The following is a 21544-nucleotide window of genomic DNA, read 5'->3' as shown; positions in this document are numbered from 1 at the left end:
TGAAATTAAAAAAATTCATTATCATTCAAAATAGTGATTAACAAAATAAAAGAATAACAAAATAACTAAATATATAATATTCTATTAATATAAATAATTATAAATTATATTATAAATATAGTAATTATAATTTTTGTCAAACTAAATCCTCCTTCCATTCTATATTTTACTTCAAATACTGTATATTTAACATTTTCCTTCATTTTGTTTATTTGTGGTATTCTTTGAATTTCTATACAAAAATAAAAAAAGAGTTTTAAGATTGAGCCCATAATAAAAATCCTTATAAACAATCTATTAGTTCTTAAATAAATCATTAAATTCATTGCAATAGTACAACACATAAACAGTAACAATGAAATAAGAAACTTATGAGATGAAAGTAAAAAAATCTTAAATAATAAAAATGATTTTAAGAATTAGATCAAATTAGTTAATGAAGCATTTCAAGCATTCGTTTTGTGCCTGATGGATTAAATTGTTTTCTTAACTTCCTCCTGTGTTTTGTCAAAGTGTTGTTGTATTACTCGCTAATTACTTATTCATAACAAGAATATAAAAAACATAAAACTAAAAAAAAATAAAAGAATTTGATTTAAACTAATTTTCTTCTCAAAAAGAATTGTTTCATTGAACGAATTTGGTAAAGAGTACTTCCAACAACAGCACAAATAACAAGAATCATCATCCACAATGTCATAGAATTTGTTGCCTCTAAAGACATGAGCAAAGAGGAACTTTTTTTTTAAAATGAAAACAAGAACAAACCATTTAAACCACGACGAGTGTCATACAATTTTTTACATTTATCTACATACTCTTTAATAGCCTCAGAATTTTTTAAAGCATCATCTACTTTATCTGATACAGTATCTATCTTATCTTTACCAACAAAATTATTTTCAGTTTTACCTGTTTCAAAGTTAATTTCAACTCTTACAGGGTCAATTCCACGAGAGTTTGCAGAATCAATAACACAGAAATATAATTTATCAAGATCTTCGTTAAACAATGCACCAAACTCTCTTGGCTTTCTTGTATCATCAAAATCGGCACTGAAAATCTCTGTTCTCTCTTTTTCTCCTCTAAAAATTTTAAATACAACTTGTCTTTTATCTAATGACTGTCCCTCAGCTAATCTGTATGTCCCCGCTGCCCTTTCTTTATCAAATCCTTCATCTGAAATACATCGAAATCCGTTAGTGGGAACCTCAATAATAAATCCTATTGATAGTTGGATGAAGAAGATAAGTGCAAACATGTTTTATTAAAATTTTAGTTCGCCTCAATCAAATCATTCTTTTTTATTATTTTTATTGTTCATTTTACTATTAATTAAATAACTTTTTTTTAAATAAATATTGTCATTAAAAACAAATATTATTTTATGTTATGTTATTTATTTTGTAATTTTTTAAAAATAATATAAATCTATATTTAGAGTATTGAAGTAAACATGAAGTAAAGAGAAACTTCAGTGAATTTTTCTATCTTAGTTAAATTCAATTTTTGGAAATGATGAAGAAATAACTCTAAATTAATTAAACATTAACTTCTTTTAAACTCACTTATTCTCATTAATTCATAAATAATTTTTTACCACCACTTATTCTTTTTTATCCAAGAGTTATGTGTTATAAACTATAATATTTCTTGTTCATGACAATAACCTAAGTATTAAAGAAGAAGATTCTTATACTTATCTATTTTTTGATGAATGAAGTAGAATATTTTCTTTTTAAGAAGTATTTAAAAATCTTTTGATATTCTTTGGTTGTATTAGATTATGACAATAGCAGTGATAGTAGCTAAACTAGCTTTTTAGTAGTATGAAAAAAAATCTAATTCACAAATCTGATTTTATATATCTTGAATTCAATAAAAAAATACTTAATTAGCATAACTTCTTTTGTATTCTTAATAATCAAATCATTAAACATTCTTGAGAAAAATTAAGAACAAAACATAAAAATATTAATCAAAAATACTATTATACATTAATTGGGCTTTTATTTGTGAGTGTAGCACTCATAGTGGTTGGTTCTGTGTTTGTATTCATACAGTAATTAAGTAAATCATAACGATCTTCAAATTGTTGATCACCAACTTGAATAGAGGTTTCTTTTGGTGATTGTATTGGAGACCAACTTTGGGTTCTTCTCTTACTTCTTAGTTTTTTAAGTTGATTCATATAATTTTGAATACTTTCTGAATCATCTTTAGCTTTTTTATGAATACTAATAACTTTATTTACATTTAAAACTTCAATTGTTTTATAATTCTGTTGTTTACAGCTTGCTGTTCTGCTCATTGTAATTTCTAGATGATACATAGTCTGACTTATATAATTTTTGAGTAACTACTTTAAATCTCCAAAGAAACTCTATGATTTTAATACTCTCTAATACGACAAAGTCATTTTTCTTTAGTTATTTTAAGGTCATAGAGATTTCGAGTATTCATACGAAATGATTCCAAAAAGTAATGTTGATCTATTTTTGTTTTCATATGATTTATTTTTATTTTTCTTTCAAAAAAAAAATGAAATTTTTTCACTGTTATTCATATTTATAGATCAGAAAAAAACTTATGATTATAAAACAAAATATTTAATAAAAAGAAGAAATAATAACGATTAATTAAATTAAAAACTCTTAACGAAAGGAGTTTCTCCAAAATTTGTTGTGAACTGAGTAAACCCAGAGGGTTGAATTGCTGGATACCAGTCACTAAATACAGTTGATACTTGAACTATCTTCTCTCCATTCAATGTGAAATAAACGATATTCTCTTGAGCATGATAACCACATCCAATAACATCATTTGATTTCCATGCACGAGTTATCTTTTTCTTTGATCCATTAGCAAGCAATAAAGTACCATTTGAATTAAAACCAATACTTTCTTTTTCTTGTCCTATTGGAACTCTTTCTTTATAAGTTAAAGATGAAACAACTCCAAAACTCATCAATTTTACTGGAGTAGATTGAATTGAAATTTCAAAGTATTGATGGTTAGTGACTAAAAATACTACATGACCTAAATTTTTTATCATTACCGGTTTCTTTTCCTTATTCCATTTCTTAGATGAAATTAAAACACCATTTTTATTTGGAATTAGAACGGTTGGAACATACTCTTTCAATACAAATTTTTCAAAAATTTCTTTCCATTTTGTTTCTTTTTCTTTGACAATCATTTTATTAATATGTAGATTATTAGCAATAATTGGTGCATAGTCATTATCTTCTTTTATCCCTTCTTCAATAAGTTTCCGTTGTTTAATACTCTGTATCTCTTTTTCTAGATCATTTATTTTTTCATCACGTTTACTAAGTTCTTTACTAAATTCAATATATTGCATTTGAATTAAATGACTTAAATCCTCAATTTTTTGATTTAATGTACAGATTATTTTGCTAAGGTCATTGGCTTGTGTTTCCATTTTTTGGTAGATCTAGGTCTATGATGAAGCCTAAGTAATAATGCCTTTTCGTTTCAATTCTTCATTAGTTATTAAATTGTTCTAAAGGGATATGATTTTAATTAATCTTATTTTTATTCTTCATAAAAACTATTTTTTTTAGTTAAAAATGTTATTTTTAATATAAAAAAAGTCAACAACTAGACAAAATAATTCAATCATCATTATAAAAATTCATTTGACTTGGCTTATCCATTTCTTTATGACTCATTACTTTTTATTTTGATGAGGTCTTGGTTTTGATTCTTGTTGATGTTTTTTATAGGGTTTAAAATCTTTTTTGCCTTGATACCTGAAATTCTTTTTGTCATGAACAGAATAGTGTTGTTTTTTTATTCCTCCATTTTTTTGTTCAAGTTCTTTCAACTTTTTATTTAATTCATTAAGTTTATCAGTATTACCTTTGTTATTGGGGTCGTTTAATTGATTAATAATAGTAATAATTTCATCTAGTTCTTTTGGTTTGTCTTTTAACTCATACTTTGATTTATCTTTTAATCTGGACTTGAAATCATCTTTTGATCTATCCTTTAATCGAGATCTGATATCATCTTTTACTTTTTCTTTTGATTTAATTTCTTGTTCTTTAGAAACATACTCTTGACAAGCTTTACTAAAAGATTCCTCAATTGGGGATAATGGAATAAACCCGAGTCTTAATGTAGTAATCTTTCTATTTGGCTCAATTTCTTTACCTTCTAATGCCTCCATTAATTTTTTTATTTCTTTTTTTTTTGTTGCCCCAACAATTCCAATACTTTGTTTATTCATTTTTAATATCCTTTTTACTTCACTAATTTTTCCGTATGGTTGTAGTAATGTTTTTAAGTCATCTTCATTAATGTCTTGTTTTAAATTGAATATAGCAATATCACTCATATTTTGTTAATTTTATTAATTTTCTTTTTTAAGTTGTTATAACTTAAAATTAGGTTTTTATACTTTCCTATTAAAATTAATGGTTTTATTATAAATTAATATTTAAATTTTATTTATTTTATTGTCTTCTACTTGAAAGAATAAATTTCACAATTACAGAACACTTATTGTTCCTTCCTTTCAATATAAACCTTCTTAATTGTTACAACTATAATTCTTTAGTGCTTTCTTCTTTACCAAATGAATAAACTAATTTTTTAGAAGGTAGACATGACATATTACTATTAGTTAATCAACTAAAACTATCTTTCTTCTTATATAACATTAATAGTTCTGTTTTTCTCGCTCTTACCATTTTATAGTAATTTACAAACATAAAATGATTTGTTATTTTAGATATTGCCGTTTATTTGCTATAAACTTTTTTATCTTTATGAACAATTTGATTTTATTAGGATTTTCAAGGACAGATTATTAATAGAAAGATTAATTGTTCTATCAACCTTCTCAGTAATTTTGTTTATATTGCCTAAATCACCACGTTGTACTATATAAGGTTTTTTTGTCTTAGAATTTGCAAATAAACTCTGTTTTGTGTTAGAGTAAAATAGATGTGGATTTTCTTTATTTTAATATCTTCATTAGTGTGTAATATAATTTTGGATTTTAGTTTTTACAATAACTATTTTAAGTAAAGGAAAAAAAAGGTTAAACACTAGTTTGTTATATTGCTAACAAACACCAATATATTCTTGAAGACAAGTAACAAAACTTCAGTGGTTTCGTCAGTCTTGTATTTGTTTTACTGAGAGATCGAAGATTTTTCTCTTTTAATTAAATATGATATTCCGCAATATTATTATTGAATTAAAATTGAATTAATATTTTTTTCAATAACAAAAAAGAAAAAAAACAAAAAATAAATAAATATTTTTTATTGTTATCAAACCACCATTTGAATGTCACTTCCTGAAAGAGATTCTGAAGAAATTCTTCCTATTACTTTTAGCTCCTATGAAGAGTATTGTGACGAACTTAATAATTTTCTTAGTCAATACGAATATCTATTTGTAGGTAATACTTATGATGAAAATCATGAACTATTATCTGTCACTAAAAGCGTTCACTGGATGATAACTGACCATTATCATAATCTTCCAACTGAATGGATAAAAGAATATTATGAACCATTAGAACATTATCTTAAAAGTCATCCTGAACATTCAAAAGAGGTTTATTGTTATATGATGAATATAACAACTGATGTCATGCCATCAGTTATTCTTCCATCAAAAATTGATAAAGATATAGTAAATTATTTGACTTCTAATTATCCTTTACCTGTCTCCCTTCAACAATTTATTGATAATTGTAGAAAATTAACACCAACATTTAAAATTGCTGAAATGGACCGAATTCAAGACCCAACTACAAATAGTTGGTTTGTTGTTGATTTAAAAGGAAATTCTCAACCAATTGATTTATGTTTAATGAAACAAAAGAAAAAGTATGAAATTAAATTACTTGGAAATGAGATTATTGAAATAGCAAAGAAACAAGGAATTTCTACAGTAGTTGATGTTGGTTGTGGTAAAGGTTATTTAACTGAATACATAGTTTTAAACTCAAACCTTCGTGTTGTTGGAATTGAAGGTAATGCCGAATTCACTTCAAAAATGGAAGTTAGAGTTAATGACGTTGAACGTAAACGTGCTTCAGGTCAACAAATTGCTCGTGCAGAAGGTTATACTGCATTCTTAACTGCTCAAACTACTCCAGAAGAGTTTAAATCAATAGCTAAATTAAAAGATGAAAAAGTAATGTTAACTGGACTTCATCCATGTGGAGATTTAACACCAACACTTATGAGATTTTTTAAAGCAATTCCACAAATTAAAACAGTTTGTATGGTTGGGTGTTGTTATCACAAATTAACAGAAAACCCAAAATCATTATCAACACATTTTAATCAAACTCAAAATGCAATTATTAAAGAAGCAGATAAATATGGATTTCCAATGAGTCAACATTTACTTCAAGGTGAACATAAAATTAAATTTCATTTATCACAATCTTATGTTACTTCTAATCCACACCCACAATCTAAAACAAGGGATGAATGGTTATATGCAATGAAGATGCAATCTTATCGTGCTGCCTTAGAACTTTTTATTCATAACCATCTCCCTAGTTATGTTGAAGTTCATTATACTGGCGCAATTCGAGAACAATATTCAAAATCATTTGGTGCATATTTGGTTCGAGCACTACAAAACATTAGACGACATGCATACACCTTTACTTTTAAAAACCCAAATTATAAAGATGTATTGATTCAATGGGTTGATGAATTTCTTAAAACACCTGATGCTATTCAACAATGCAATGAATGGTATAAGTCTATAGGAGCATGTGATGAAATTCTTTTCCAATGTATTCCATTCATTTTATTGCAAGCACGACTTTCTCAAGTTCTTGAAGGGTTTGTATGGGCTGATAGAGTCTTATTTATGAAAGAGTTTTGTTCTTCTGTTAGTTGTAGAAGATTGTTTCATCCATTTATTTCACCACGAGGTATTCTTCTTATCGCACATAAATAATTATTTATTGAATAAATAAATTTAATTGAGCTAATATATCCTATTTGTTTTTTAGAATATTTTTATGAAATTAATAATCTCTTTAAATAAAACAATATTGAATTAATTATTTTTTTTCGTTTTTTAAGATTTTCTTTTTAATTTATGATTATATGAAATTTCAACTTCAAAATTTAGTGATGACCGTATTGGTTGTATGTCTTAATCCTGTCATTCAAAAAACTATGATTTTTAAAACATTTTTAAAAGGAGAAGTCAATCGAGCAAAAGAGTCTTTTTGGTGTGCCAGTGGGAAAGGTGTTAATGTCTGCAGGGTATTACAACAACAATCAATCCCTCATATCTTATTCACTCAAAATAATGGTGAACACTCACAATGGTTCACTCAGCTATGCAAAAAGGATTCGATTCAACTAGTTTCTATTCCTATTGGAGGAATTCGATTTTGCACAACAATTCTTGAAGATGGAAATGCAACAGAACTTGTAGAAGAAGGTATTCCTATTTCTCAAGAAGAAGTCCAGCAACTCATTCCATCTTTCAAACAGGTTATTCAATCTCACCCAATCTCAGTTGTTGTTTTCACAGGAAGTACTGCTCCCGGAATCCCAAATGACACTTTTCAACAAATGGCACATATCGCTCATCTTCACAATTGTAAGGTTATTGCTGATACTCGTGGAGACCCTTTATTATCTCTTATGAAAGAACACCCAGAAATTATCAAACCAAATGAATCTGAGTTTATACAAACATATGGATCATTAGATAAAGCAAAAGAAATAAGTCAGTTAGGTACTACTGTTATTATCACCCGTGGAAGTAAATCAACAATTGTTTATAAAAATGGTATTCGTTCAGAAGTACCAGTTGAACAAATTAATTTATTTGTCAATCCAATTGGTTGTGGTGACTCATTCACAGCTGGATTATCTGCATCATTAATCTCATCTTCATCTTTACTAAATGCTATTGCTCAAGGACATCATTGTGCTGCTAGAAACATTGAAACCATTACACCAGGATCATTGATTTAAATTATTTTTTTATTATTCTTTAGTCATTCGTTCATCTTCACTATAATGATCAATATAATCATTAAATTCCTTTAATCGTTCTTTTATTAATTCTTTCCTTTGTTGTAATTGATTGAACTGTTGTTGTTTTGCATGGTAAATCTTTAACAATTCTTCAATTTCTTTTCCTAATATTTCTTGTTCTTTCCTACTAGCATTAATAAACCTTTCACATTTTTCAGCTTGTTCTTCATAAAATTCTTTTCCATGTTTTTCTTCATAAAAGAAGCAATCTTTATGAATATCATCATAAATAATAGAAGCTGATGCCATTTTTATGTTTTTATGTTAAATGGAATTTGTAGAATATTAGATCTGATAAATATAAAATGAAAAGAGTGGTAATTGTTGGTTCTTCAAATACTGATCTTATTGGATATTGTGAGCGTTATCCACAACCTGGAGAAACTATTCTTGGTAAGTTTGTTATTTTTATTTATTGTTCTCATAACCCACATTAAAAATTAGAGAATTTCACACTGGGTTTGGAGGAAAAGGAGCAAATCAATGTATTATGGCATCTAAATTCAATGATGTTGAAGTTTCTATGGTTGGTTTCTTAGGTCATGACCAATTTGGCAATTCAACTTTACAAAACTATAAAGATAATGGAGTTAATACTAGCCAGATCCATTTTTGTAATTTACCAACTGGTGTTGCAATGATCACTGTTGATGAAACAGCACAAAACCAAATCATTGTTATTCCAGGAGCAAATGAAGCACTTACTCCTCAATTTGTTTGTTAACCTTTTGATTAAAAAATATGGTTTTGTCTCATTAAATAGATAAGTGCTAATGCCAATGACATTTTTAAAAAAGGAGATATCGTTGTTTGTCAAAATGAAATTCCTCTCGAAGCCACATATGAGGCATTAAAACAAGCTAAACAACATGGTTGTCTTACATTATGGAATCCTGCTCCTGCACCAAAAGAAATTAACCGTAATATCATAAAATATGTTGACACACTAATTGTTAATACTAATGAATCAATGCAAATTGGTAGTGAAAATACACCTGAAGAATCTGCACTTAAATTACATAAAGAATTTGGAGTTCTTGTTATTGTTACATTAGGAGATAAAGGTTGTTTAATTGTTGGAGATGAACAAATTAAAATTGAATCTGTCCGTGTCAATGCCATTGACACAACAGGGGCAGGGGATGCATTTGTTGGAAGTTATGCACGGTGTTGGGCAATTGGACTTGATCCAAAGAGATCAGCAGAGATTTCTGTTAGAATAGCTTCAGACTCTGTTACTAGACATGGGACTCAATCATCATATCCAAATAAAGAACGAATTCAGAAAATTATTTCTGAAATAAATTAAGTGTCTTTCTTTAATTTTTTTTATATTTTATTATTTTTTTAAATTAATGATGACCTTCTATGCGAATATGTTAGAAATGAACTCTATTGTTGAAGTAGAGTATATTGAAGAAACTGAAACAATCATTCTCAATATGAAGAAAATCCAATTGTGGATATATCGATTATTTGTTATTTTTTTTTTTGTTTTAAATTAATGATGTTTATAATGTTATTGAATAAAGAACAAAAAACTTATAAAAAGTAACTGAAAAAAATAAGTTAATGCCTAAACGAAATCCTATTGAAATTGAGGCTAAAGATTTAAATACCAGCTTCGTTTCACAAAACAATAGCCACATTAAAATTAAAGCGAAAAGTGTGAAATTACCAGGAGAATTGTTTGTTGATTTTTTCTATATTTAAGTTCGGTCTTATCATTTAGTGAGCCAGGAATTATTATATGGATGACAGAAGGAAAAACTACATTTTTACATGTTTTTAAATATAAAAATGAAAAACTGGTTGAATGTTTAACAGCATGGAATTATCGAGGAAATGTTATTGATGCGTATTTAAGTGAAAAACTTCCATTTACCATTACTGCACTAACAGCAAATAACATTATCTATAGAATTACTGCTTCAAATAAAGATCCCACTACACCAATAGTTGAGAAAATTGATATTGGAACAGTTCAACCTTCACAGATTAGATGTTTTGATACTCCTGATGGAAGGGAGTTAGTGCTAGTCCTTGACAAACAGATAAGAAGGTACTTCCAAACTTGGGATTTCATAAAGGAAAGAATTGGATCTAAGGAGGATGGTAAACCGAGTGAAGAAGGAGATGAATTTAAGTGGGAACTTCAAATTGCTGACCCATCATTATTTGAATGTAGTTCTAAGTATTTTATTACAAGAATTAATAACTCAAATTTGCCTCATCTTTCTTTAGGGATGCTTACAGCAAAATATTTTTTAATGTCCAATTCTTCTGCTGGGGTAGAAATTAAATCTTGGGATGATGATAAATTTATTGTTAGACAAAACGTTACTCCAAAACAACTTTCAAAAGTTGCAATTGATAACTCATCAGAGTATTTAGCAGCAGTAGATATTACTGGAACATATTGTTTTATATACAAAATAGAAAATCCAAAATTAATTCCATTTGGTAGTTATTATCGAGGACAGTCTCAGTCTCAAGTACAACAACTCTCGTTTTCTCACGACTCAAAAATAGTTGTATTTGTATCATCGAAGTCTATTCGATTTATTCCATTACCTGGTTCTGCTTTAACTTCAGGTACTTATATAGATGAACAATCAATTTGTTGTTTTTCCTCACCAACAAACCAAAACATTTCTGTCTGTGAAGTGGGTCATGGTAATGAGCCAAATTATGTATTTATTGTTGTTACTGAGAGTTCAATAATTCAAATTACTTTTGAACTCAAAAGTGGAAAAATAGAAAATTATCGTATTAAGGAATTTGAAGGTTTAATTCAAATGATTAAGTCTATGTCACAAATTGACATTCAAAGCCAAAAAACCTCAAAGAGTGAACGTTTTTATTTCAACTACAATTAAATCAATAACTTTAGTCTTTATTCCATTTCATGACTATTTTCCATTACATAATCATAGACTAAATCAGCTACTTCAATGAGGTCATAACTATTTGAGGATTTAGAAATAAATTTTGAAAAGATGAGTGCCTCTTCACTATGGCCATTCCTTCTCAGCCATTCAATTCCTTCTTGAATATAATCTAATGACTTAAAACTCAAAGAAGCTGCTTTTAATTTAGGTGTTAATTGTTTTGATTCTTGTATGAAACGGTCTTTGTTTTGAATGGCTAATTCAATATCTTTTCTTAGAACTAGTTTTATTGGAACTCCAACTAATGATGTCGTACATTTTTCTTTTCCTTGGAAAGTATCACATTGTTGTTCTTCATAAAATATAGATTGTTTAGTTATTTCTGGTTTAGACCTAATAATTGTTATTTCAAAACTTCCTGTTAGCTGAATTGGCATTTTATTTGGTTCTTTATCTAAATAAATATTTCCAATACTTTCTTCTGGAAGAGAAAAGTCAATTGTTCCACGTAATTCGCATAAACGAGTTGTGTTTGAAGGTAGAGTAAAATTAACATAAAGAGTTTGATAACGTTTATCTGTCAAAATAGGAACAGAATTTTGTATGTAGGGATTAAATAATGTATAGTAATCATAACTTCGAGTAAGGACTCTATACTTATCAAGTTTTTTGTTTTTTAATACTTCGGTAATACTAGCAGTAATTACTTTCCAGTCTTTAAAGTCTGGACTTTTTCTAATCAAATTATCGAAATATCTTATTAAAAAACTTGAACATAATAATTGTCCTTTTTTGTGTTGAAGAATATTTTTAAGGTATTGAATAATTTCAGTGTAAAACTCTTTAAGAGTAGAAATAATATTATCTTGAGAAGAAACTAAACAAAAAGGAATGTTATTTTTCTCACTAAATTCTTCTGCATTCCCAAGGATTTCATCTAATTTTTTACCACACCTAAAAACTTCTGTTAGCTGTGAGTTTTTTTGCGTGATGAGTTTTCCTAGTTGAATTTGTCTATCTACTCTACCTTTGTTAAATATTTTTCGTTCAGTCTCTAAAAATGATCCATCTTTCCATTCATAAACTGATACTGTAGTTATCATACTACTGTCTATTATAATTACTGAAGTTTGATTAATTTTGGCATATGTTTGAATAATCCCAGATTGAAGTTTCAGGTCTGAGATATTAAAATAGTTTTGAAGAACAATCATTTGTGAAGGATAAAGAAAAGGAACTAAATAATAAGGATTTCTATCTTGACTAAAGGATAAACTTAATAATGAGATTAATGCTGATAAAGGACGGATTTGAGAAACATTGAAGAAAATAGTATCGTTGTCTTGATAAGGAATTTTACTTTTTTCTAATAACTGAAGACAATGAGGGTTTTTTGTTAGTGTTGTAACAAAATTTATACTGTCATATTGTTTCCCAGTAAAATCAACTACACCATCTTCCATATATAAATATTCATCGTCAAGATAAGAAAGAGCTAAACAATTAGAAAATACAATTATTAAAAAATATAATTTCATCACCTGTTTAATATTTTTTTTAAGTTCTTATTTTAATTTCTGTTGATATTTTGTATAACATAACAAGATTTAGAATCTTATAAATAGAATAGATATCATTATCTATTTCAACTCATTTAAAGTTCTGTAACTTCTTTTTGATATATTTTTGTTTCTCAATAAATGAGCTCTCCATCAAGTTATGAACCTTTTGTTCTTGGTTTTGGTTCATCATCAGGCAGTTATTCGAAATCAGGATTGTTATTGTCTCAGTCGAAAAAATGTAAACAAACACAGCTAATAAATGAAAGTACACCAACACAAACTGATACCTCTTCAACTACAATAAAAACTAAAACATCTCAGTTATCTAGTTCCTATGAAAAACACCAAAATTATCAATCTCATTCTCAAGAAAAAACCATAGAATATAATTTTGTTGATACAAGTTATCAACCTTTACTTAGTACACAACAAAGAAATATATTACCTGCTCCAAATAACTCAGCAAAAACATCAGATAGTTTAAACTCTTCTGTTACTAGTGAAAAACAACAAACTTATGTAGAATTGCTAGAGTTCCAATTAAAAAAATATGAAGAAATTCCATGGATTAAAGAGCTCAGAAAAGAGCATCAAGAAAATGAATTAACAAATATTCTTGAAAGTATGTATGAAGAGTATTGTGGAATGATCAATAAATGTGCACTTTTAGAAACAGAAAATATTCAATTAAAAAATGAATTAAAAACAATAAAACAAATTCATCAATTATTAAGTCAGTATTCATTACTTCATATTCAAAGATCTAATACATTTCTTGATGAATTAAAAGAGGGGATTGAAAGAAAACATATTGAGAATAAAGACTAACTAAAATTTAAATCCTAAAAACTAATTCAATATCTTCTTAATCAAATCAAAATAACAAGAAATCAAAAATAGAAAACTTGTTTTTTAGAATAACAGATTTTTTTAACAAAAAAAGAGAAAATTAAAAAGAATGATTATTTATCAATTAAACTAACTTCATACCCTCTAAAATTATGTTAAAATAATGTGAAGAAAAATTGGTTTATAGATCTTGAAAACAAAAAAAAAATTGAATAAAATCTAATTAAAAATTATTAAGAAAATTTTTTAGTTTTAACAAAAAAAAAGAACTACAAAGTTCAGTTGGTATGTCAAAGGAAGTTGGAGATTATCTTCTTAAAAAAGAAATTGGAAAAGGTGCATTTTCAGTAGTTTATGAAGCAATTAAAAAATCAACAAATGAAGAAGTTGCAGTAAAAGTGATAGATACAGCTAAATCAGATCCACAAAAGCTTCAAGGTGAAATTAAAATATTAAAAATGGTAGACCATCCATATATAATTAAATTATATGATGTATTTGATGGGAATGATGGCAAATTATATATTATAACTGATCTAGTTAAAGGAGGTGAGTTATTTGATAGAATTAGTGATAAAACATTTTATCCGGAAGATAAAGCAAAAATTGTTGTTAAACGATTAATTTCTGCTATTGGATATTTACATTCAATGAACATTGTTCATAGAGATTTAAAACCAGAAAACATTTTATTAAAAAGTCCTGATGATGATACAGATGTTCGTATTGCTGATTTTGGATTTTCTAAAATGATTACTGAAGATGCACAAATATTATTAACTGCTTGTGGCACACCTGTTTATGTTGCTCCAGAAGTATTAAATGCAAAAGGATATGGAATGGAAGTTGATATGTGGTCAATTGGTGTTATTACATATGTTTTATTATGTGGTTATCCTCCATTTTTTGGTGATACATTAGGTGAAATATTAAGTGCTGTATGTGCAGCTGATTATGATTTTCAAGAAGAGTATTGGTCTGAAGTATCAAATGAAGCAATCCAATTTATTAGTAATTTGTTAGTACTTGAACCTTCATTAAGATTAACTGCAGAGGAAGCTTTACAAGATCCTTGGTTAGCTGTTTGTTTTTATTTTTTTATTTATTTGAATATTTTTTATTAATATTGAATATAAAAGATTAATAATTATTAGGATGTTGATATTGACAACGCATAAAGATACAAGTTCTTAATAAAAAAGTTAATAAATGTATTCAAACAATTTTGTTTTCCTTTTTTTCATTTATGTAATTATTCTTTGAAATTGAGAAACCCTTAAAAAATTAATAAGAAATTAGGAAAACCTAATAATTCAATAAAAAGAGAAAAAAATAAAAAGAAGAGAAGATTGAAAAAAAAGAACTCATTTGAACTAAAGATTATTTCATGAATAAATTAATTGATGTTCCTATTCAACAACCAACTGGAGTTGTGTTAGGTACAGCTTCTGTTATTGGTATTAAGTATGATAATGGAATTCTTATTGCAGCAGATACACTTGGATCATATGGATCTATGGCATTATTCAAAGATTTAGAACGAATTATAAAATTAGGGAAATATACATTAATTGGTGGTTCAGGTGAATATTCTGATTTCATTGAATTAAATGAAACATTACAAAAGAAAGTGTTTGTTATTCTTCAAATAATAAATTATTATTTGTATTTAATTTAAATAGAAATGGTGATGAATGTTGTGAAGGTAAAGAAAACGGATTTAAACCAAGTGAATTATATAGTTATGCCCAACGTATTTTATATGAACATAGATGTGATCAAAAACCATTATTTGTTACATTGATTGTTGGAGGAGTTAAAAAAGATGAAATTTTCCTTGGACAAACTGATATGTATGGTACATCATTTACAGAAAATTATGTTGCTAGTGGTATTGGTGCTCATATGGCTATGCCACTATTACGAAAAGAATGGAAAGACCATATGTCTCGAGAAGAAGCTGAACATCTAATTGAGAGATGTATGAAAATTCTTTATTTAAATCATTGTTGGGCAGGAAGTCAATATCTTTTAGGTGTAGTAGATTCAGAAGGGTCAGATATTATTGGACCAATTGCTATAGATACAACAGGTAAATGGGATATAATTGCTTAATTTCTTTTTTAAACGTTTTGTTATTTATAACAAAAATGGATCAAATTTAACAAAACATTAATGTTTTAAATTTTTTAGAAGATGTGAAGAAAATTTTGGAATTATATTTTGGAAAAGGAAGCTTTTTGTGTCCATGTATTGAAAATGGAATAATAATAATAATAGAAGATATTGAGTAAACAGGGATAAACAGTTTTTGGTTTAAAGAAAATTCAATGACTGATATATCTATTAAATTGTGTTTTTTATTTTTTTGTTTTTAGAAGTGTTGAAATGAACTACAAAAAGAAAATATCAAATTGAGAGATGTCTGGGGAGATAGATCAGAAGAACCCAGTTAATGTTTGATTAACTTTTTAAAGAAAAATAATACTTTTAGTAAATAAAAAATTTATGAATTAGGGAATCAAAAGTGGTGTAAAGAAAGTTTGATAGTTATGAAAGAGGTTTTGTTAAAAATTATTTAGGAAAGCCAACTCACAAAAGTAGAATTTATGTGCCCGTCCAAAATCGTTAATGCAATCAGGGGTTTATCCTATATCATCTATTTCATTAATAAAGAAAAAAACTGGGAAAATTAACAAAATTGGATCAGGTTTTTTTCATCATAACTCAAGTTCAGATATACTTTGTTCTAAGGTAGAAACAGAAAGACAGTCTTTAATTAAAAGAAATCTTCAAGACTATCAAGAAAATGAAAAAACATTCAAAGATATTCCTGTTGTTGTTCACCAGCTTATGGTTTTCATTTATCACCAATCTACTAATAAATTAAATTATCTTACAGAAAGAAGATTAGGTGAATTTCCATTACATTGGGATAGATTTAATAAAAAAGATGTTGAAATTATTAAAAACTATTCGTTATTAAAATGTAGAAATAAGACTATTAAAGAATTAATTCAATTAGGATTTAATGAACAAGACGCTTTTATAATCAAAAAAGAATGTAAGAGTGTTGGAGATAATTATTTTACTTCATTAAATACAAATGGAAATATTTCAAATGAAGATTTTGTTCGCCTTATTTCAACTAGTCAGAAGTATTTATTAGGAGAATTACCAGTATTAGTTAGAGATAAAGATACACATTTTGCTTTTGTATTACTTAAATATTTCTTTTTATGTCTTCCTAAACCAATGATTAATGATAGTGTATTAAAAGTTTTTGAAATGGGATTATCAATGAAGAACAAATTAGGTATTGAAAAGTTAAGAAATTATTTAATGGGAGAAATAGAAAATGTTATGTTAAGAATGAATGAAGATTCTCCATGTGGATTTTTATTATTTAAAGAAATGATATTATTTATGAGAGCATTGGCTGAACAAAATGGATTAAATGGACAAGAAAAAGAAGAGTTATATCTTTGTTATTTTAATGCAATGTTACAAAACAATTCTTTTAAAAAAGAATTTCTTCCTTTAATTGATTTAATGTTTTTTAAACAAAGATATAATAGAGATATTAATGAACTATTTCCTTATGAGAAGGAGGTTGTAATTAAAAAATATGAATTTGCATTTTGTCCATTATTTTGTGTTGGATTAACAGAAGAATTTGATACAAATGATGCAGTTCCAGGATCAGTTTATTTTACATCACATAGAATTATATTTATGCCAGACTCTCAATTAAATCAAAGAGAATTAAATGTTTTAAAATATTTAGGGTGTAGTTCTATTTGTAATATTCTTGGAGTTCAAGTTAGCCAAAATGAACATTCTCATTGTTTACGTATTATTTGTAAAGATTTAAGAGTTTTATCTTTTAGAATTGTTGGACCTATTCAATTATATGAAGAAATGATTCAAAATATTATTCAACATTATAGATATCCAACTGAAACAGAATATCTATATTGTACATCAACAATTAATAATGTTATTATTAATGAAGTAAAAAGAATGAGAATAGAAGGACCTATTGAATTAATTAATATGATGAGTGTTAATGTTCCAATCTGTCAAGAAATATATCATATTAATGAAAAAGATTTAAAGGCTGTTATTTGTTATCAAAATAGTAATGGAAGTCAATTAATAAGATTTCCATTATTAAAGAATGTATATGCAGATACTGTATTATCAAATTCTACAATTAAAATGAAAGAGGGATATCAATTTACTATTTCTAAATATGACATTATTGGAGAACATGAAATTAGTGAAATGATACATAAAATTCAAGAACTCCTTCCAACAATTAATACAAAAAATAATCAAAATGTATCATATTTATTTGAAGCATCAAACAGAATTAGTGATGAAATAAGAATTACTTTAGACTATACTTTTAGACTAGTTAAACAAATTACTTCAAAACAAATTCGTTTAGTTCTTATTTCAAATAAAAGTTGTGAAAAAGGGTTATGTGTTTTAAGTGGATTAATTCAATTAGTAATTGATCCACATTATCGTACTATTAATGGATTTATGGAATTAATACAAAAAGATTTTATTTCATTTTGTTTCTTTGAAAATGAAGGATATGAATATTCAAATTATTTTATATTATTCTTACTTTGTATAAACTTTTTATATAGACAAAATAATTATGCTTTTGAATTTGATGAACGATTAATTCAATTAACATTTCATTCTATATTTTCTCATAGATTCTATGAATTTAATCATAGTCAAATTAATCCAAAGAGTTCATTTATTTCATTAGTTCAATACTATTCATCAGAATTTGTTAATCCATTATATCAATATTCAAATGAATTATTAAAAAATGAGCTTATTGAAGGAGATTATTGTACATTAATTTATAAATGGTTAAATTATAGTAAAAAATCTACTAAAGTCTTTACAAGTGATATTTTATCAACAAAAAATATTGGACTTGGAATTTATTCATTCCCACCAATAGATATTTGTATTTCTTCTTTTTCTACGTTAAGAATATTAGATCTTAGTAGCAATCGTCTTAAAGATTTCCCTGTTGAATTACTTCAATTACCACAATTGATTGAATTAAATTTAAATGATAATTATATATTTTATATTACTCCACGAATTTCTCAATTATCAAATTTAACTTCATTAAGTTTAGGTAATAATTGTTTAGTTAATTTACCTGAATTAAGTAATATTCCATTAAGAAAATTAGATCTTTCATCGAATGATTTTCCAAGGAACTTTCAGTTTGAACTTGGAAATGATTTAGAATATTTTAATGGAAGTGAGTTTCTTTCATATCCAACAATTCTTGGTTCATTACCTAATATTACTGCATTAAATTTTTCACATGTTAGATTTGATATACTTGATATTATTAATAATCCACCTCGTTCATTACAAGAATTAAAATTATCAGGATGTAGACTACCAATTATACCTGAAGAAATTACTAGATTAGCATTAACTGGATTGGATGTATCAGAAAATTATATTAGTAAAATGAATTATTCATTTTTTAGTATGTCTTCTTTAAGAGTTTTAAATATATCATCAAATCATGTTAATGGAACAAATGCATTATTTAAAACTATGAAACAATTAAAAGTCATTGCTAATAATGTTACTCCAAGAAAAACAAAATTATCTTTAACTTCAATTCCTTCACTTAAAACAATGAAACAAATTTGTAATGATGGTATTAGATTAATGGAATTAGAGTGTATTATTATCACTGGTAGTTTATTTAGAAAGGAAATATTTACAGTATTACAAAAGAAATTTATAGAAGAAGGAAGTATTCAAATGAATGATGAACATTCTCTAACATTTGAATTTATTGATAAAAAGAAAAAAGAAAAGAAAAGTTTAATTGTTATTGAAATGTCAATAGAACAATTACTTAATGATATCTGGAGATTAAGAAGAAGTCTATTTATTATTTGTAAACAAAATAAAGAAAGTTTTGAAGAAGAAGTTGTTTTAGAAGTCTTAAATATGATGGAAATTCATGGATATATTCATATTATTTGTAATGAAGAAATAAATGTAAAAGAGTATATAAATATTAATAACAATATGATGGATATTGAATATTATTGTTATACAGATAATAAAAAGAAGAAAACAATTACATGTTTATGGAATAAATTATTTAAACAAATAGGAAAATTGGTTATCGAAGGAGATGAAAATTGTTTTAATTTATTAAATGAATTAAGTGGATTAAGAATACCAGGATTTTGTCTTACAATAGGTAAAATTAAAGAGATTATTCAATGCCTTGGAATGAAAGAATGGCAAAAAGTATTAAATTGGCTTACTAGGAATGGGTATTTATTAACTGATAATGACTTTAGAGATAAAACCCATTTAGTTGAATTTAAAGATGACCAACAAGTTTTAGTTGATTGGGATCTATTTCCTTTAACATCTAAGACTATACAAAAAAATTGTGATAAAAATGGATTTTTATGTGTTAATATATTTGAATTACTTGGAATTAAAAATGATACTATTAAATTTATATTAAGACTTCTTGAGAAAAATGGATTTTTAATACAAATTACAAAAGATATTGTTAAACCATTCCGTTGTCAGAAACAATTTGAAAATGTTTTTAAATATTGTTCTGAACAATCTTCTCAGTTAAAAAAATATAGTCAAACAACAAGTGGATCATCTGCATTATCTTCTAATGGAAGTTGGAGTTCTATTCCTATTATTGTTACTGAAAAAATAGAGTTAAGTAATGTCATATTATATACTTTTCATGATTATAAAGATAGTTTTAATAAAGACATTTGGCCAGAACAACATTTAAGAAATGAAATAGAAATTGGTAGAATTATTAAAATGAAAGTAATTAATTATAAAGCAATCAATTTAATTATCTCAATTCTTATGTTAAAATATACTGTTCATTCATATTGGAAAAATGGTGCTATTGTTATTGTACAAAAAGGTGGTAATTTAGGAAAATTATATGTTCTTATTGAAGGAAAAAGATTATCAAAAACAATTGAAATAAGAATTAGAGGATTAATTAATGATGTAGAAATACCATTTTTAATGGTGAGTACTATTAATACTATTTTTAATGAAATTAAAATTATTTGTCAACAAACTAACTGTAAAATAGAAAGATTTGATGCTTTATGTAACGAATGTTTATCTAAAGGAATTAAAACAATTATTCCAAATGAAATTATTAAACAAAATATTGATTCTTTTATATATAATTTTAAATGGAAAGAACATGAAATTAATTCTGTTGCATATTTATTAGATTATATAATAGACACTTTTCCAAAACATAGTATTGATTCGATAGATCAATTTAATTTTATTAATGATATTGGTACTGGATCTAACTCTACTATTTCACTATTTGAAAGAAAAGTTAACAAAGAACTTATTGTACTTAAATTGGGAAATATTGATTTTAGTGTTACTGGACTTAATAAAGAAACAACAGCTATTCAATTATTTACCTCTATATTAGAAGAATTTTTACGTGAAATTAATTTCATTAACTTCCCTTCTCATCAGTCAATCGCTAAAATTTATGGATATTCTATTCATCCATTATTTATTACAATAGAGTATTTTAATGGAGGTAGTTTATATAGTCTTATTAATCAAAGTCATTATGAATTTTCATTACATGAAAAAATTAAAATAGCAAAACAAGTAGCAGATGGAATTAACTTTCTTCATACTTATAAAATCCCTCTTATTCATTGTGATATTAAATCACCAAATATACTCATTAAATTAGATAAAAATAAATCATTTATTAGCTGTGCTATAAGTGATTTTGGTGAAACAATACCAGTTTGTGCTTCAACTCCATCAAAAGTAGAGTGTCCATATTGGCTTGCTCCAGAAGTTATTAATGGAAATACATTCACTCAAAAAAGTGATGTCTATTCTTATGCTATTGTCCTTTGGGAACTTAGCACTAACAAGACACCATTCTCAGAATTTAAATTCTTTAGTGAGATTAGAGAAAAAGTGTTAATGGGATACAGACCAGCTTTAAATGAGAAAATGACAATTTTTAATTCTCTCATTACACAGTGTTGGAACTCAGATCAAACACTAAGACCAACAATGAAAGAAGTACTTGTTCAATTAGAATCTATAACAGAATAAATCA

At 26.2% G+C, this 21544-nt stretch overlaps 13 protein-coding genes across 13 annotated transcripts, besides 21 other annotated features; 8 read left to right on the top strand and 5 right to left on the bottom strand.

The window, feature by feature from the left end:
- The first annotated feature begins 42 nt into the window (after positions 1–42).
- Positions 43–135: a sequence feature (AT_rich).
- A 417-nt stretch (positions 136–552) lies between these two features.
- Positions 553–608: a sequence feature (AT_rich).
- On the bottom strand, positions 596–1261 carry EDI_134190 (uncharacterized protein; the record flags this gene model as incomplete). The annotated part of the gene is made up of 2 exons (XM_001738632.1): positions 596–714; positions 769–1261. The coding sequence occupies 2 exons, from the start codon at positions 1259–1261 to the stop codon at positions 596–598; spliced, it is 612 nt and encodes a 203-aa protein (XP_001738684.1).
- A 39-nt stretch (positions 1262–1300) lies between these two features.
- Positions 1301–1440: a sequence feature (AT_rich).
- Positions 1441–1990: 550 nt separating this feature from the next.
- Positions 1991–2311, bottom strand: EDI_134180 (uncharacterized protein; the record flags this gene model as incomplete). Its single annotated transcript, XM_001738631.1, has 1 exon — positions 1991–2311. One exon carries the CDS (start codon positions 2309–2311, stop codon positions 1991–1993), a length of 321 nt encoding a protein of 106 aa, XP_001738683.1.
- Positions 2312–2511: 200 nt separating this feature from the next.
- Positions 2512–2553: a sequence feature (AT_rich).
- A 39-nt stretch (positions 2554–2592) lies between these two features.
- Positions 2593–2651: a sequence feature (AT_rich).
- On the bottom strand, positions 2645–3445 carry EDI_134170 (uncharacterized protein; the record flags this gene model as incomplete). The annotated part of the gene is made up of 1 exon (XM_001738630.1): positions 2645–3445. The coding sequence occupies one exon, from the start codon at positions 3443–3445 to the stop codon at positions 2645–2647; it is 801 nt and encodes a 266-aa protein (XP_001738682.1).
- Positions 3446–3539: 94 nt separating this feature from the next.
- Positions 3540–3616: a sequence feature (AT_rich).
- A 78-nt stretch (positions 3617–3694) lies between these two features.
- EDI_134160 (uncharacterized protein) lies at positions 3695–4363 on the bottom strand (the record flags this gene model as incomplete). Its single annotated transcript, XM_001738629.1, has 1 exon — positions 3695–4363. One exon carries the CDS (start codon positions 4361–4363, stop codon positions 3695–3697), a length of 669 nt encoding a protein of 222 aa, XP_001738681.1.
- A 68-nt stretch (positions 4364–4431) lies between these two features.
- Positions 4432–4486: a sequence feature (AT_rich).
- Positions 4487–5215: 729 nt separating this feature from the next.
- Positions 5216–5302: a sequence feature (AT_rich).
- Positions 5303–5322: 20 nt separating this feature from the next.
- Positions 5323–6963, top strand: EDI_134150 (uncharacterized protein; the record flags this gene model as incomplete). Its single annotated transcript, XM_001738628.1, has 1 exon — positions 5323–6963. The coding sequence occupies one exon, from the start codon at positions 5323–5325 to the stop codon at positions 6961–6963; it is 1641 nt and encodes a 546-aa protein (XP_001738680.1).
- Positions 6956–7117: a sequence feature (AT_rich).
- Positions 7118–7142: 25 nt separating this feature from the next.
- EDI_134140 (Tagatose-6-phosphate kinase, putative) lies at positions 7143–8000 on the top strand (the record flags this gene model as incomplete). The annotated part of the gene is made up of 1 exon (XM_001738627.1): positions 7143–8000. The coding sequence occupies one exon, from the start codon at positions 7143–7145 to the stop codon at positions 7998–8000; it is 858 nt and encodes a 285-aa protein (XP_001738679.1).
- Positions 7995–8017: a sequence feature (AT_rich).
- A 351-nt stretch (positions 8018–8368) lies between these two features.
- On the top strand, positions 8369–9372 carry EDI_134130 (ribokinase, putative; the record flags this gene model as incomplete). The annotated part of the gene is made up of 3 exons (XM_001738626.1): positions 8369–8460; positions 8508–8778; positions 8827–9372. 3 exons carry the CDS (start codon positions 8369–8371, stop codon positions 9370–9372), a joined length of 909 nt encoding a protein of 302 aa, XP_001738678.1.
- A 9-nt stretch (positions 9373–9381) lies between these two features.
- Positions 9382–9420: a sequence feature (AT_rich).
- Positions 9421–9424: 4 nt separating this feature from the next.
- Positions 9425–9550: a repeat region.
- Positions 9551–9635: 85 nt separating this feature from the next.
- On the top strand, positions 9636–10942 carry EDI_134120 (uncharacterized protein; the record flags this gene model as incomplete). The annotated part of the gene is made up of 2 exons (XM_001738625.1): positions 9636–9751; positions 9796–10942. The coding sequence occupies 2 exons, from the start codon at positions 9636–9638 to the stop codon at positions 10940–10942; spliced, it is 1263 nt and encodes a 420-aa protein (XP_001738677.1).
- A 17-nt stretch (positions 10943–10959) lies between these two features.
- On the bottom strand, positions 10960–12492 carry EDI_134110 (uncharacterized protein; the record flags this gene model as incomplete). Its single annotated transcript, XM_001738624.1, has 1 exon — positions 10960–12492. One exon carries the CDS (start codon positions 12490–12492, stop codon positions 10960–10962), a length of 1533 nt encoding a protein of 510 aa, XP_001738676.1.
- Positions 12469–12489: a sequence feature (AT_rich).
- A 162-nt stretch (positions 12493–12654) lies between the features above and the next one.
- On the top strand, positions 12655–13344 carry EDI_134100 (uncharacterized protein; the record flags this gene model as incomplete). The annotated part of the gene is made up of 1 exon (XM_001738623.1): positions 12655–13344. The coding sequence occupies one exon, from the start codon at positions 12655–12657 to the stop codon at positions 13342–13344; it is 690 nt and encodes a 229-aa protein (XP_001738675.1).
- A 219-nt stretch (positions 13345–13563) lies between these two features.
- Positions 13564–13631: a sequence feature (AT_rich).
- Positions 13632–13652: 21 nt separating this feature from the next.
- EDI_134090 (myosin light chain kinase, putative) lies at positions 13653–14543 on the top strand (the record flags this gene model as incomplete). Its single annotated transcript, XM_001738622.1, has 2 exons — positions 13653–14447; positions 14520–14543. 2 exons carry the CDS (start codon positions 13653–13655, stop codon positions 14541–14543), a joined length of 819 nt encoding a protein of 272 aa, XP_001738674.1.
- Positions 14453–14518: a sequence feature (AT_rich).
- A 137-nt stretch (positions 14544–14680) lies between the features above and the next one.
- Positions 14681–14728: a microsatellite.
- Positions 14729–14752: 24 nt separating this feature from the next.
- On the top strand, positions 14753–15480 carry EDI_134080 (proteasome subunit beta type-4 precursor, putative; the record flags this gene model as incomplete). The annotated part of the gene is made up of 2 exons (XM_001738621.1): positions 14753–14997; positions 15048–15480. 2 exons carry the CDS (start codon positions 14753–14755, stop codon positions 15478–15480), a joined length of 678 nt encoding a protein of 225 aa, XP_001738673.1.
- Positions 15012–15046: a sequence feature (AT_rich).
- Positions 15481–15833: 353 nt separating the features above from the next.
- Positions 15834–15875: a sequence feature (AT_rich).
- A 121-nt stretch (positions 15876–15996) lies between these two features.
- On the top strand, positions 15997–21540 carry EDI_134070 (serine-threonine protein kinase, putative; the record flags this gene model as incomplete). The annotated part of the gene is made up of 1 exon (XM_001738620.1): positions 15997–21540. The coding sequence occupies one exon, from the start codon at positions 15997–15999 to the stop codon at positions 21538–21540; it is 5544 nt and encodes a 1847-aa protein (XP_001738672.1).
- Positions 18458–18493: a sequence feature (AT_rich).
- Positions 20466–20500: a sequence feature (AT_rich).
- Positions 20588–20632: a sequence feature (AT_rich).
- Positions 21541–21544: the final 4 nt, after the last annotated feature.

This window comes from Entamoeba dispar, genomic scaffold (assembly GCF_000209125.1).
Source record: "Entamoeba dispar SAW760 scf_1105229461555 genomic scaffold, whole genome shotgun sequence".
Taxonomy (NCBI): Eukaryota; Evosea; order Mastigamoebida; family Endamoebidae; genus Entamoeba; species Entamoeba dispar.
The sequence above is the reverse complement of the archived record's forward strand: the minus strand, read 5'-3'. Positions and strand labels throughout refer to the sequence as shown.